At 35.4% G+C, this 17,140-nt stretch overlaps 1 protein-coding gene across 1 annotated transcript; it reads left to right on the forward strand.

The window, feature by feature from the left end:
- The first annotated feature begins 2,165 nt into the window (after positions 1-2,165).
- On the forward strand, positions 2,166-6,086 carry LOC149068966 (uncharacterized). Its single transcript, XM_089251068.1, has one exon. The coding sequence runs from the start codon at positions 3,592-3,594 to the stop codon at positions 4,927-4,929; it is 1,338 nt and encodes a 445-aa protein (XP_089107194.1). The 5' UTR covers positions 2,166-3,591; the 3' UTR covers positions 4,930-6,086.
- Positions 6,087-17,140: the final 11,054 nt, after the last annotated feature.

Below are 17,140 nucleotides of genomic sequence, written 5' to 3' on the forward strand. Positions count from 1 at the left end.
AAAATCAACAATGTCTTACTGATTGGATACTTCTTTGAATAATCCTCAATAATAGTCCTTTGTCCTCATCTTATAGTCACGATCAGTGCTTCTTATTATGATTAGTCCTTGATGATTCCAACATTAGACCAGCTGTTATCAATTGGTGCTCACGCGAGGTCCTCCTTGGTCTGACACAGCATGGGATTCAACATTCTTGGACTAATACATACCCCACAGTCCCAAAAGAGTCTGCAGAGCACCTTATGAAACCTAATTAATTATACTTGGATCCAGAATAATGTGTCTGGGAGAATGACATTTCTCGGTGAAATTATCACACGCCCCGTTTTTACGGGACCGATTTCTTTCCAGTATTATACTCGTCATTTCGATACAAATACTCATTTTATGAAATAACCTGACTGATTGATATACATATTTATTGCTTAATTCAGCTGAAGTTCCTGAGAACTGAGATTATTTTGGGACCCCCATTACTCAATGATAATTAACGTATCAAGAATTGCTTAACCATAAATAAAAATCTTTAATAATTTGGGTCCTGGGACAAGCCCACCCATTAAAATGCCACTGGCTGAAATCATTACCCCCACATCCAGCAGCAGGGCCGGTATCATCAGCAGGCTCCAGGTCTGGGTTCACGGGCCCCTCTATAGTGAATTTTAATGTGGGGGAGGGGATGGTAGGGATTGTCCCGGGCCCCCAGGTTACAGCCTTGTCAGCCCCACTGAGGGCTGAAACGAAGTATTTAGCAGTACAAGAAAGGGAGCCAAAATTGTTGTCCATATCGATTTTGTCACGTTTTTACTCGGGATTATTTACGAATTAAAAAGAATCCTCTCAAAATCACATCAGATTTCATTAATATGTTGTCGATATTAGCTATCGCGGTTCATGACTGGGGGTTCTTGACTATTGGCCCTTGAAGAGGTTACGGGGGTCCGCGGATGAAAAAAAAAATTACCTCACTGTTTTTATATTGCTATACGCCGAATATTATTTTGTAAAGCGGTCCGCGGACTTCATGTAATTGGTACAAAGGGCCCCTAGGAAGGTTACAAAAAGGTTAAGAACCCTGGTATATGACAAATATCAGTACTGTCTCTTATGCACATCATAGATACCAAAATATTATCTTCAACACATGAAAAACATTGAATATAAAAAAAAAATCAGTGAACACATGATAAGACAATATGGCTGAATAATTATTCATAAACATAATTTTTTGAGATATATCATGCACTATTTTGATTTCAAAATTCCATCACTTCAGCAATATTCGGAACGAAAAACATCAAGTATGCAAAATTTGATCTTTTTTTGCTGAATCTTCAGATTCTGAGGAACAAAAACGATGTATTCAGCTCCAGGGAAATGCTGATGAAGTGAGTATTTATATTATTCTATATTTTTTATTTAAAAAACAATAATAATAATAATCTTCAAAAATTGAATATTTCAGCATTTTAAGCAAAAACAATTATTTTTTAAATAATAATAGGATTTTTCACAGTAATTTAGATTTATTTTAAATATATTGATTGATTTTTTATCTGAATGGAAGGAAAAAATACGGTACTTACCTGTATAGTGTACTGATCGAATAAGAGTAGAGACAGTCGTCATCTTTGAGCGTGATCGTGATCACAGTGATTGATGACCGATCCCTGGACACACTTCTATCGGTATTTCATTTTATTTTTATGGCTCAATTTTTACAGCCGTTTACCGGCAAAAAAAAAAATCGGTACGAAAAACCGAACCCCCGCCTACCACAACGCCATCGTCCCCAGCAAATCCAAGTACAAAATGGGTATCTTTCTTTTTGTACCCCACAAACTTAACTAAGCCCCCTAATATTTACCATACACATTACGGAACAAACCCCCCCCCCCCGCGACCCCCCAACTTCAATAAGACTTGTCGGAAGAGGGTTGGGTATCCATCCAGTGACGTCACGGGACTCAAGAACCTATGGGATTGTCTCGCACACCCCCCTTCCCCTCCACCCTCCCCCCCCCCCGAAAAACCTCAAAAGGTAAGAAGCCATAGGGATGTTGGGTAGAGGGTCGTGACGTCACGGTCCCAAAAAAAGTGACGTCACCCCGCTTCATAAATATCGCCGAGCTGTGTGAGCTTTACGAACGCGTGGACGGGATCCAGCAAGGATGTTGGGAAAAAGGAATAGGGTTGTTGTGCGTGCGTGGTGTGGCGGTGTGTGAGCGAGAGTGTGTTGCAGAGTCAGCTAAAAACCCCAAAAACCCTCAGCCGCAAAACCCCGACAAAGTGCTGACGAGCAAGCATCGTTTGCAGCAGCAGCAAAGTCTCCTTTCTTCCTCTCTCTCTCTCTCGGCTCTCCTTTTCACTCTCTCTCTCTCTCACTCTCTGCCAATCTTTTCCTGAATATACGCCTTGTATTTGTGCACACTGGACCACAAAAGTCTCCCCTTCTTCCCACTATCTCTCCCCAATGGGGAGAAGAGAGGAGAAAATAATAAGAAGGAAAAAAAAAAGCCCTTAGGAATAACTGCTTGTGTGTGCATAACATACCCTCGATGGTTCTGGATATAGCCGTGAACCCCCCTTTTACCATGGACAACAAAAAAAAAAAAACACTAAAAATTGAGGGACCAGGAAAATAACTCTCCTAAGCATAAAAACAGAGATTAGGGGGTCGATTCCCCCCCGTTTCCCGATTTTTTTTTTCCCTCTCCTACCCCATGATGGGGAGGCTAAAGATGCTCAAGAGCAGTGATTTGGAATGTAATGAAGATTTTTCTATTCAAGAAGTGAAAAAAAAAATTGCTATTTTTGACGTCAAATCGGAACTGAATGAGTGCAAAAAAAATGGACTTGAACGAGAAATGGACTTTAAAGTAACGAAATACCGAAACTGACTGATGGGCACTAAATAACGTAAGGAAATGGACATTGATTGGCAAATTGGCGTTTGTGTTGTGTGATGGAAATTCTTGGAAATTGACCAACAGAAATAATTTTGATGATGGATTTTTTTTACGGATATATGACGGTCATCAATGTGTTTCCCAGCACAAAAGTAAGTCTACAGATTTTCTTTCCTCGACCGTGTCGATATGAAAATGTTTTTGAAGCATGTGAATATTTGCGACATCGCTGCGAAAAAATTCGGAACCGTATCCAGATATTATTTACGGTAGTTTTCGGATGAAGTGATTCATTCTTATTGTTGTTTTGAACGTTTAACGAAAGGGAACTATTGATAGAATTTTTATTTTTCCCTTGTGGAAAGTTTCGATTCTCGCGCGAAAGCCGCAAAATAAAGCCCGAAGAGACGAAAAGTTTCTCGTTTGGAGTCGCGTTGGACAGTTGCCTTTTCTTGTTCCCGCTCTCTGCGGTAGCCGACGAGAGTTTCTGCCGCCGGAGATAAGAGAGAGAGAGCGAGCGGGGGCCCCCACACCTTCTACCGAGAGCCAGCCGGGCTCGCGAATTCAGAGATCATCATCTCCCCCTTCCGACAACGGCGGTTAGCCGCCCATTCCGGAAGTTACTACGGCGGCGGGTTGGGAGCCCCCCGACCCAGCTGGGCCGCCTTCGTACCTTGTCATGGAGCCGTCGGAATCGGGACCCATGGTCGAAGAATACGTCCAGGAATTCGACCTCGACCACCTGGAGGAAGTGGTCAAACAAGAAATGCACAGGGCAAAATATGGCGGTGGGTTGTCGTCTTGCAACAGTTCCCAGTTGCAACCGGGAAGTGGAGCTATGGATCACCATCACCATCACAACCACCACCAGCACCATCAGCATCATCACAATCACCAACAACAGCAGCATCAGCAGCAGCAACAACAACAACAACAGCAGCATCATCACCAGCAACAGCAACATCACCAGAGTCAACAGCACACTCAACAACAACACCATCAACAGCAGCAGCAGCACGGGCATCACAACGTGATATATACCTCTACGGTGAATGGATTGATGCCCTGTCCGAGAAAACCAGTAGCACTAGCGGCCACCACACCGGGTACGCCACCTGATACACCTCCCGGCAGTACCACGGCCGCTTGCCACAGCATGCCGGCTTCACCGGCCTTCGCGGCCGTGCCAGTCAGCAACCTAGCTAGTCCCATCATGCCACCAGCGTCCATGGAATCCAGGACACCTAACCTGCTGGACGACGGGATGATGTGGCTCACACAGGGACTCAGGTACAACGGAGGTGTATCGGCACAAGAACCTCTAGATCTAAGACCACAATGCGGTAACGATATGGACGCCTGGCTCATAAGAAGAGACTACCCCGAAGTCCAGGTGGTACCTCCGACTCAGGTCGGAAACAACGGACGTGGGTCCGGCGGTGCACCACAAGGACTCAGCATCACCGGTGTCACCAGCCTCAACCCTCACGTCGCTAACGGCAGCAGCAGCAACAGCAGCACCAGCAGCAACAGTAGCACGGGTTCGACATCGTCCGCCATGAACCACCTCTGCACCAGCATGTCCAGTGCCATGAGTTCGAGGCTCAACGGTGGCGGGGGCGACATCCTCGACGACGAACAGCTCATATCGTTGACGGTACGGGAATTGAACAAGAGACTGCATGGTTTTCCCAGGGAGGAAGTTGTCCGATTGAAACAGAAGAGACGTACACTCAAAAACCGCGGCTACGCCCAGAACTGCCGGACCAAGAGATTGGCACAGAGACACGAACTCGAGAGCCGCAACAGGATACTCCAGGGAGAGATGGCCAGGCTCAGGCAAGAGTTAGAGAGAGCCTGCCAGGAAAGGGATTTCTACAAACAACAGTTGCAACTGGTCAGAGGCAGAGGGGACTGCAACAACAACAGCAACACCAACAACAACAACCAGAGGTCCCTATCCAGCGTCTCGAGCGGGGCAGCGAGCAACCCGAGCTCACCTGAATTCTACCTCTGACATAAAGCGGCCTTCCTGAATGGCCCTGACAGGTATAAAAAATTATAAAACCATATATACACAGTGTAATCTATACAAAAAAAAGTGCAATCAACACCAAGGCTTTACGTCACTGCAGACTTCCAGGACATTACCACAACTTGACTCAATATGCATTTGCTCAGTGTGTTGCCCATGAACCAACCTCAAAAAAACCTTCGCTTATGGAAAACAACGCACGTGTTTCCCCTGCAAAAAATCCAATCCGGCTTTGATAGAGGCTTTTAGGCCTTCATGGGCTTTTTTTTTCCCGAATATATATTCTGTTTTTGTACAGGAAAAACATGGATTTCTGTACATATTACACGCACTAGTGTCTTCATCGAAGGACAGGAGGACGGACCCTTGTCCCGGAAACTGACCAATACCGGTGAATTTAGCAGCTTCTAATAATGACGTTTAAAAAACCCCGTGTTAACATTTCGGATGTTTCTGCTGAGATATACGAAATTTATCGGATATTAATCAAAAAATAATAATAATCTCTGTTGGATGGAAATGTGAAGTATCATCATTATCTCCATGACGTCATCATTGAATATAATTATGATCATTATCTTTTCTTTGTGATATCTTCAAGGTTTTTTTTTTTAGTACGAGAAAACTCTTACGTAGAAACTCTTAGAAGACAAAAAAAAACTGCTTTTGAGAAACTGAAGAAACTGCTGTTTAGTGTTTTATCTGATTTCGTTTTGATACGAGTAAGTTTGATTATTACTATTATTATTTTTTAATGATTATAAAACATTCCATATTTGTTATGATGTTGATTGAATATAATATTGGTTTTTTTTTCTATTTTAAAATATTTAAATTACGATTATTTCGGACATTTCTTGACGTGATTGTTATTTAAAAAGTGGCTTTAGGATAGTTAATTTATGGTTTGACTTTGAATAATGATCTGAAGAAATTATTAGTTTTTCTTAAACTTCTAAAGGAAGTTTAGACGTTATTGCTGTCATATTTTTGGGAAAAAAATGGGAATTAAAACATCAGAATTATTTGAGTGCAAATAAATTACTTTTTAAGTTGTTTTTCAATTAAAAAAATGAAATTCAGGATTTTGTAAGACAATAATTTTAAAATTCTTATTCGGATGGACTGCAAAATTAATCGAAAATAATTTGTGAAATAAATTTTTAAAACTATCTCAAATAAAGTTTTAAAACTATCTCAAACAAATTTTGAAAACTATTTGAAATAGATCGAAAACAATTGCCTGAAGAAAAATTATAAAAATATTTAAAATTGATCAAGAAAATTACATGATTTAAATTGTACAATTATCTGAAATAAATTGTGAAAAATACCTGAAATAAATTGTGAAAAATACCTGAAATAAATTGAGAAAAAAATCTGAAGTAAATCATGAAAATATCCGAAATAAGTCGTGAAAATATCAGAAATAAATTGTCAAACTATCTAAAATTAATCGAAAACATCAGAAAAATAAATTGTAAAACTATCTTCAAAAAATTATAGGACTATATAAAATTAATCGAACAAAGGAATAAATTGTATCAAACTCTGCAAAATTTATCAAACACATTATCTTGAGTAGATTTTAAAACATATCTAAAATAATAGAAATCACTTATAAATGATAAAAACTATCTTAAATAAATTTCAAAACTGTTTTGAGAACAAATTTTAGAAACTATATTCAAAATTAAATGAAAACATTTTCTGAAATAAATGTTTAAAACTATTTAAAAATTAATAAAAATCATTATCTGAAATAAATTGCGAAACTACTAAAATAAATCCGAAACATTTTCTGAAATAAATTCGAAATTTAAATTACATACTATCTGAAATGAATTGTGAAAACTATCGAAAACAAATTTAAAATATTGTCTGAAATAAATTTCAAAAGTATCTGAACAATTTTTTTTAAACTATCTGAAAAAAAATCTTGAGACTATCAGAAATAAATTGTAAAAATTGTCTGAAGTAAATGTTAATTACTATCTGAAATCAATTTATGTAAAAAATTCTGAAGTATAAATAATAAAAATTACTTATGAACAGTTAAGACTGCTGATAAAATAATAATTTGGAAATATTAAGATTATTATAAAACTGCTAAGTAATTGTTTTAAGAAAAAATAATTAAACAATTAAATGTTAATTAATCTATCAATCAGTATTATTAATTAATTTATGAAAATATTACATTTCATTATTTTCAATAGTTTTTAATATTGAAATGATGAAATATAATACTCATTTTGACAAATTAATAAAATACAAATTAATAAAAAATAATTATAAATAGTAAAAATTGAGAATTTATTCAAAAATTAATGAAAGAAAAATTAATTTGAAATAATGATTGCTAGCAGAAAAATTATAAGCGTGTCCTCGGAGAGATGTATTTGGTTGATAATTACTATTTACAGCCGGTATTAATTCGACGAAATGGTTATTATAAATTTTATTATCATGATAAATAACAAAAAATGATTCGCAATTGATTACAGTATCTATTAATATAATCAATTTATTTCCAAAAATTAGGAGCTACAAAAATCAGTCATTATTGACATCATAATTATATAAAATAAAAATAGCTATTATTTGATACTTATTCTGCGAATATTGAATAGAATCCTCCTGTCTATGATAAAATATGAATATTAATAAATGGTAATAAATATTTCAATGATAATAAATATCATCATTGAATCATGTTTCGAACACAATGATATATCATTAATGATATCCCATGTCAATATATATTTCCAATTAACAGTTATTGTAACGAGTTCACTTCAAGTAATGTACGAAATACCGATCGATGTAAATTATGTTTTTACGCAATTATGTTTTTACGCAATCATGTTTGTATAGCCATTCATGTGTTTGTGCATGAACATGATCCATAACGATACTGGAAGGAAGAAAAGAAAAAGAGCTGTAAAATAATGTTCAAAGCTTTGATTCTATGTTGTTACATTTACATTTTTTAACTGTTATGATTCCTCTATTACATATAGATGTGTATGTTACCTCCGATTAATGTATATTATGGATAGAATGTTTAAACAAAAAAAAAACATTAATTGAAACGCATGTTGCTATACTGGTCATCGGAAAAAAAAATGGATTAAATTGTGTTAAACATCATGAATTATTATCATTTATTTTAGTTGGGTAATTATTTCGTGTTGAAATACAATCTCAATTAATTTATAATTAATAATGAAAGCGTGAAATTATTCATTAATATACAGAAAAATATAGACTATTTAAATGTTGAAATAAATAGCACTAATATATTTAAGATTTTATAAAACAGATAAAATTGTTTTTGATCAATAGTTTTTTCAAATTCAAATTATTTGTCAGATTCGAAACGATAAATAGAAAATTACAGATTACAGACTCAAGTAAATATATAATGAATGCAGAAACACATGATTAGAACACGAAATACACGATTGCGGTTCAAGGAGTAAAGGTCTTGCCCGTACTGGAAACCAGATTAAAATTAGATAATGTTACATAAATTTATAAATATACCGTTAATGTCTAAACAATGTGTTAAAGTAATATATTCATCAAAATTCATTGGCAAATATAAACTATATGGACAATGAAGTAAAAATTATTATAATATCAGCGTGAAAATATAATCAGACAGCAATTGAAGCGGCTATTGGGAATATGTGCTATACAAAATGGGATAATAGTGCATATACAGTGAAATCTCGTTACAACGATACTCGATATAACAATAAATCCCTCTACTACGATATTTCTTCAAGTCTTGTTTGGAATTGCCTGTATTCTAATGTAACACTCCTCTCGATATACAACGATATCCTTTACTGCAATAAATCCCTCTATAACGATATTTTCCGGGATTTTTTTTTAAAACCGCTACAACTACATTTTGCTCAAAATCATTTTGAATTTGATTTCAACTTCGCCACTTGTTTTCGTTCTTTTGGAAGCGTCTTATTACATCGGTATTTTGCACCACAACATCACCGAAAGTGCCAAGTAATTGGTTTTGCAACTTTCTGTGTATGTCACAAAAATGCAATGCGATAAACAACTTTACGGAGGCGATGCATCTAACTGAATTTTATTAATCAACTAATCGATTATAGTTTTTGCCGTCGTATATATTCATAAAAGATTATTTTCCAGTGGGGGGGGGGGGGTACTAACAATGCCGATTTAGAAAAGACGACAACAACAGCCCAAATTTAATGGCATTTGATGATAATGTTGCCTTTCGATACAACGATATTTTCTCTTGATCCGCAGAGTATCGTTACATCGAGATTTCACTTTAAAAACATAATTTACAGTGACAACGCCATGAAAACAAATATATGTGTGTTTAAATCCACCAGCAAATCCATATCTAAAAATAAACTGTAATATGTATTTGAAATGGTTAATACATATAGAAACAAATATCTCTCCCTCTTTGAACACACAGTACGAAGTATTAGTCGAAAAATCATGAGTAATGTATTATAATTTTTTTTTAAGTAATGTACGAGAAATATTTTCTTTTCTGTAAAGGAACATCATAGATTTCACCGGATCTTCTCAAAGACATTTTGTTCTTTTGTATAGGACAAGAAATATTTATTTTTCAGGAAAAAGACCAATTTGTGGAAAACCAATTGTCGTACACTTAGGATATATTTTACAGAAATATCATTATTTGAAATTTAATGAATCAGAAATTTAAAAAAACGCAACTTTTTGTTGGATGTTTATGATAGGTAGTAGATTGGTTTTATATAGTCGCATCCCATATTGTTATTCGATAATGCATTGATGACTGGACGTGCGAGCCGATCTACCCGTTAAACAGTCTCACCATAGGGCCACAACATTATAAATATTCAAACATCCCGTTTCATTCAGAGTTTGTAATATATATAATACAGCACTATATAAAATTCACACACAACACTATGTACGCACTCAGACTGCAGACTGTTAGGCACACACTCACACTTCCTGCACAACACCAGAGTTGTGCTCGGTTGTTTAAGCTTTGAAGAAACTTTATCCAACGCAAGACAGTTACACTCTTGTTGATCACAGTTAGCAGAGTGTGATTTTAGTTCGTGACTGAAATTTTGATTTCCCATTGAGCTGAAATGTAAAAATTCATTGAATAGTAAAGTATAACTGAGTCATCTGCGTATGTTATAATGCCGTTTTAATAAGCGCAATCGTGAAATCATTGGTGAAGATATTAAAAGGTAAAAACCGAGTACAGTAGGTAGAGCCCTGAGGGATCTCCCTAGTGATAGTTCAGTATTTACTGAAAGAATTGGGAAATTTTTCAGTTCTGACATCAAAAAGTAACCGTGTCTTATTTTTTGTTATTGTGTATTTGATATTTACTAGATTTCAAAATTGGCCCATTTTGGATTATATTACATAGTTTTTATTTCAACATTGATAAATGAAACGCCAACACTCATCTTTTGATTGGTAAATAATATTGTAATAATAGTGCCATAATTCCCTGTAATAAATGCTCTGAAAGTTAATATATAGCTTTAAAATTTAATTTTTAGCTCCAGTTCAAAGCCGTGGTATATTCAATGAATTGTTTTTGTGAATACTTTGAAGGAATTTTCATGAATTTTTATATCGACCTTTTCTTTCAAGTGTGTGTGTGCACGTTTGAATTTAGTTGAAAAATTTCTGAAAGTTCTGAAATTCTCTTCAGTATAATGCCTCATATGTCTGATGTTCCTGTAATGTTATAGAATTCTAAAAAAAATAAATTGAGGTAATTAAACGAATAACATATAATTTTATTTAAATTTAATGGGGGTTTTTAGTGTTTAAATTAAACTCACATGCTGAGTGTAAAAAGCCTCGATGTGAAAAGGTTTTTTTCTCTGGTCATTTTTCTTATAATAGCTTATTTACTGAAAACTGTCGTAAATTTAGTACCTAAATTTGCTTTCAGCTTTGAGGCAAGTTTCTCATTGGAAAGATCTCCCTATGACAGAGCCTTTAATATATACACTCATGTCCATACATTAAGGATAATTCAGAATCACACGGAAATCGAAATCTAAAGTAAAAATTTCACCTGTAGAATTATCACATATTAATTTGCATTATTGATATGCAAATTTCAGGAAGCCACCAGATGATGCCGATAGTACGTCACAATGACGAGAGTGTAAGAGGGGGGTGTATAAGGAATGGTGGCAAAGAAGTAAAATTGTTCACAGGAGTTCTGTAAGGCGCTCAGTCCCATAAGCGAATAGTTATGACACAGAGGACGCATGTGAATGATTTTTTACGTGGTAGAATTATCGGCCGCCTGGAATGTGGGCGTACTCAGATGGAAGTATCCGAGGAACTTGGAATTGCCCTAAGTGTCATCTCTAGGCTTTGGCAACGATTCCAAGATAACGGAAATGTCAGTAGACGTTACAGTACAGGTCGCCCCCGAGTTACAACGCCGAATGAAGACCGGTATTTGGCAGTAACTGACAAAAGAAGCAGACGGAGCACAGCATCCGACCTGTCTCGTCAGCTATCTGCAGCCACGGGTACCACAGTTTCAAGGCAAACCGTGTACAGACGTTTGGGAGATATTGGTCTACATGCTCGCAGGCCTGTCAGACTTGTTCCGCTCACGGCAACTCACTGTCGGCAGCGATTAGCCTGGAGTAGAAAACATACAATGTGGACATTGTCACGGTGGGGTTGTGTGATGTTTTCCGACGAGTCCAGGTTTAGCTTGCAGTCTGATTCACGTCGGACTTTCATATGGAGAACGCCAGGTACCCGTTACCACCAAGACAACATCATTGAACGACACCGTTACGGTGGTGCATTGCTCGTTTGGGGTGGAATTATACTGGGTTCCAGAACAGATCTGCATGTTCAAACCGGAACCATGAAAGCCCAAATTTATCGGGACATCATTCTGGAACAACATGTACGTTTGTTTAGGGGTGCCATGGGCGCAGAATTTGTGTTTATGGGTGATGACGCCCGTCCTCACCGAGCAAACATCGTAAACGAATGCCTTGAATCTGAGGATATAACCCGTATGGAATGGCCAGCATTCTCACCTGACTTGAATCCGATAGAGCATGTGTAGGACATGCTTGGCCGACGAGTTGCAGCCCGTCAACCACCTCCTACATGTGTACCGGAACTTCGGAGAGCATTGCTTGTTGAGTGGAGTAATCTTCCCCAAGATCAGATCGATAATTTGATACTCAGCATGCCTGGACGTTGTACGGACTGTATTTCATCGCATGGGAGACATACAATGTATTAACCATCATACCAACCATGTAATAGTAAGTTTTTGTAAAGGAGATATTTTTTACAATTGCTCCAGGGAGCAAAAATCGCAGTTTTTATGAATGGTATCATACATACACCATCGTTTTTGTTCTTTATCTTTTGTTTAATAAATGGGCTTTATGAATAAGTAACGTTTATTTTGTTTCTGAACCTTTATTTGCCGGAGCTGGCATTATCCTTAATTTATGGACATGAGTGCAATAAATAGATAGAGTTTCAAATTTTAATCAGAGGAGGATACGGATTGCACTTTAATATCTGTATCTCTTAAACACACTCATAAATGCAGTAAATTGATAACTCCACTCGACAGAGCTGAATGATCTGTATGAAAAAATGTAAAAAAAAATCTGTATTATTCTCAAACAATAGGCTGAACGCCTTATAGGCTTTAAAATTCCAGACACAACAGGAGCAAAATCTTCAGATGTCATGTTTCTGTTTTCAGAAACACATAAATTTAGTTCTACCTATTTTTCTATAAAATAAAGACGTCAACGTATTCTGTAAAGATATTTCAAAACCAATGAAAATATTAAAACTTCATTAAAAAAAAATTATAATCGTCTCATCCCCAAGTTAAGTTTCGAAAATTTTTGTTTTTTATGGAAATCGTGAATCATTCATTTCATACTCTCTAGATATGAAAAAGACACGAAAGCGCGAAAAGGTAAAATATGACCAATTCACAATTTAAGTAGTTATTGGTTACGAAGTGATACTCCCGGGGTTCTTAACCTTATGCGTCTCAGAGGCTTCCGAGATAAAATGAACAAATCCACGTACAGTCCTGTTATAAATGCAGTTATTGCGTCACTGGTTTCACTAATTTCGGAAAACAAACAGTCGCATGGGGTCACTTAGGTAATCTTTTTGTTGATTTTGGGTCGCAATGCAATACGGTGTTCAAAAAGAGATCACATCCTTCTTCTTCGAAGATGCTTTACCACAATTTATTGCTTTCGTTGTTTATTTGCATATATAGGGTGCATAGCTAATTCCTCGAACTGCAAATTACTGCCGAACCGTTGATCTTCAAGGCATATTTTCAATTATAAAAAGTTTCAAAAATAACGTGTAAAACTCAGATACGTCATTCTTATTGCATGGGGCTGTGTGGTTATTGAAATATAAAAATTAATTTCCTATACGGACACCCTGTCCTCGAAAATCCAACAAGAAAGTTGTTACCCCGTCTCCCCCTGAGGCCAGCAAAAGAAATTTCCCGTTTCCAAGTGCAATATTTACTGAGATATTTAAATTCAAAATAATGCAGAAAAATTCGGGGGGAAACATATATACGGGAAAGGGAAAAGTATTTTCCCTCGTTAGTTTATGCTGGGTTTTTTTTCAAAATTATGTATTTGCCCAGGACTTAACTAATCGCATTGAAGATAAACAAAGTTTCATCGAATTATTTCAGTGATTCCCAAATGGTGTGCCGCTTCCCTTCACGATTCTATGAGATCGGAGAGAAACATTTTTTGTGATGTATTCAAAATTGTAAATCGCATTCCTAAGCGTAAAACTTCTGGGTATCCCAGATTAGTTACTTCAGGGGTGGCCAACAGCTGGCCCGTGAAGTGATTTTGTGCGGCCCGCGGCAGTGTAAAAGTACCGTGAAAAAATTAAATTTGTCATCATTATTTGAACTATCGGTTCCAACAGCAGATTTCTTGATTAACAAACTACTTAAGAACTTCTTATTTCTAGTGACGAAATTAATTTAATAACTAACTAATTAATTCCATCAATAATGGTGCGGCTTATACACCGACGTTGCACCACTGATGCGGCCCGCGACGCTATAGCTGACCATTATGTTGGCCCGTGAACTGAAAGAAATTGGCCACCCCTGAGTTATTTAATTATCAATAATCTATCCTGAATCATTACAATACTCTTAATATTGAAGAGAAAAGAAATGAAATATTGCGTAGAAATAAATGTGTATATGTTACTGCCAAAGCTAGAAATTGGCCAATTTCGTTGGGAATCGACTTGGCCAATGTCCGAATTTCAGGTTTTGGTCAGCCAGTTCGCGATGTGGCCGGGGATCCCTGGCCAAAGTCCGATTACAAAAGACATGATTCGGGGTCATCGCCAGGTTTGCGAAATTTTTCGCGATAATTATGGCCATGTTAGCTATGGCAACCCATCCTATCGCTATCACGACGAGGTAATCATTTTTTTACAAAATTTGACAGAAAAAACTATATATTATTATTTTTGTAGTTTTTTTCTCAAATTTTTTTTTTTTTTCTCCCGTCACAGGGAGCTAATGCAATACAGTTGCTATAGATAGCCATGTATCACACATTGGTGATGGAAAAAAATAGATTTGGCACCTACCGGACCATCCTACATCAGAATATCGAACTTTGGCCAGGGATCTCCGGTCACTTCACAAACTGGTCGGTCAATGTACGAATCATTTCTGAAAATCGACATCAGCCACTTCGCGAAATTTCCTTCGTTCCATGGCAGTAACATATACAAAAAAAAAGTACTTTGAGAGAGAGAGAGAGACGCAAATTTTCTCAAATCCCAGTTTTTTGAGTTTCTGCTTAAAATTTAAAAAAAAAGCCACCAAAATTTTTGCTGAAATGTTTATTCGACATGTATCAGTAAAACGAATTTTTTTGATACAATAATTAATCAATTTAAAGTATTTTAAAAAAACAGATTGAATTCAGATTTTTGAAAGTTATATCCCTTTTTTTCAAACTTTGAAATTTCATAATATTCTAACGAATAGTCAGATATCCAAGTGCAAGGTAAATTTTAATGACACACGTCGTATAAATATTTCTACAAAAATTCAGAAATTTCTGTGCAGTAGCTTTGTGTTGTTTTCTTTCGATGTTACGGACAAACGAAAAAACTGCAATTTGAAGGGAAATTTTTCTTTCATCTGGTTTGCGTCAAATTCGGGTACTTTTCAAAAATTGACTTTACGGGTAGTGGCAAACCTTGTGTGTGTGTGTATATGTGTGAGAGAGAGAGAGAGAGATTAACTTTCTAAAATTATCGATGTATGTATTTCGTAAACAAATTATAGAATGCAACGTTTAATTATATAACAAATATGTTATTAATTAGTAAATAATTTTTAAAAATAATGATTTCAATGCAATTGATGAGTGATGATGGCAATTTTTTTGAAATTTTGAAATTATAAGGTTTCTGACTGCCTTTTTTAGTTTTTTTTAGTTTTCTATAAAAATGGTGGTAGTGTATTGAACTTTAATAACATTGTTTTGGTGGAAAGTTCCTCAAAATAGTGAAAACAATAATAATAAGGTGGATTACCTGTTTCATTTTCAATGGAAAGTCATTTTTATGTCACATTTTGGGCAAAATTCATGTAATATTCGAAACATGATGGAAAAAGATTCTGCGAATGAAATGTCTTATTTCCACATTAAGTTGGTAATGATGAAAGTTGAAAACTAAAATTCAAAGGATCGTATGGTATGAACCATAAGTTACATTCAAATCTGTATATGTAGTCTACGTGTGAATTTTTCCCCATTTTTCAAATTTCAGTTTACATAACGTGTATAAAACACTGTAATTAGACAAATACATGTGATAGAAATCAGATTTTTTTTTTCATAGTCTTCACAATATCTAACAGAATATCATATTAATGTCGTAATGATACAGTTAAAAGATTTCTAAAAATCATGTTTCCAATTTAAGTAAAATTTCCAAAAACTAACATTCTTCGTGAAACGGGTTTAGAAAATTTTCCCACAGATTACTTAAGTGCAGCACTAAAGTGAACGTAAGTTTGGTTCTAAGAGACAAAACAAGGCCTGTTTTGGAATCACAAGAAAAATGGGGCTTCCATAAAAAATGAAAACAGAAAAAAAATCGATATTTTCTTCCGAAATGACGTTTCAAACGTGTTTCTCAAAGTGTGTGCCGCGGCTCCTAATCTTTATCATAATCATTATTTAATGTTTATGCTTATGAAAAAAAAATCAACTTAATTCTAACGCTTTTTTATCTCTGAAAGAATTTTAATTTTGAAAATTATGAGCTTCACATTTACTGATGCGAACTAAGCAAAAACGACTGCGTCCATTGGAAGCTGTTCGATTGAGTTAAAAAAAATTATCTCGTCTAGTTAAAAATCAGTAAAAATGATTATGTCTAACTAAAACTACTGTATCGCATTGAATGAAAGTGAAGACCATGTCCAATCGAGACTGAATAAAAAAAAAAAATAATTACTGCGTCCAATTGGAACAGTAGAATTTATCACGTCAGATTAAAACTAATTTAAACTGTAAAATAACGACCACGTCCAAATTAAAAACTAATTTTAACTGCAAAATAATGTGCCCACACGTCTAAATTGAAACTGATTTGAATAAAATAAAAATGTTTAACACGTTATATGCTAAAACTCTATCATTTAAGGGGGTTTGTACACGCGAATTTTCCAAAAAACACATTTTCCAATTTTTATGAAATTTTCTGCGTCTAGCTGTGTTGAAGTTTTTGTTCTACCTGTACTAAAAATATTTTTAAAATATTTTAATATGAAGTACTGGCAGGCATTATATATATGCTAACACGTTTACCACTAAAATACTCTTTTTTAAAAATAAGTTTTTTTGTTAGATATTGTGGTGTGCGAAAAACTGTTCCTTATGTTACACAAAAACATAGTTTTGAGAAAAATGCCTTTTAGTGAAGACTATTAGCATGTGTAATGCCTGCCAGCAGTTTATATTAAAATGTTTTTAAAATATTTTTAGTACAGGTAGAACAAAACTTTAACAGTTAGACGCAGAAAATTTCATAGTATTGAAAAATTGGAAGATGTGTTTTT

This window comes from Pholcus phalangioides, unplaced genomic scaffold, assembly GCF_987345545.1.
Source record: "Pholcus phalangioides strain wild (caught in Gottingen) unplaced genomic scaffold, Ppha-v1.0 ptg000024l_1, whole genome shotgun sequence".
Taxonomy (NCBI): Eukaryota; Metazoa; Arthropoda; class Arachnida; order Araneae; family Pholcidae; genus Pholcus; species Pholcus phalangioides.

Coding starts and splice junctions, on each gene's coding strand:
- LOC149068966 (XM_089251068.1), top strand. CDS start 3,592: ATGGAGCCGTCGGAATCGGGACCCATGGTCGAAGAATACGTCCAGGAA.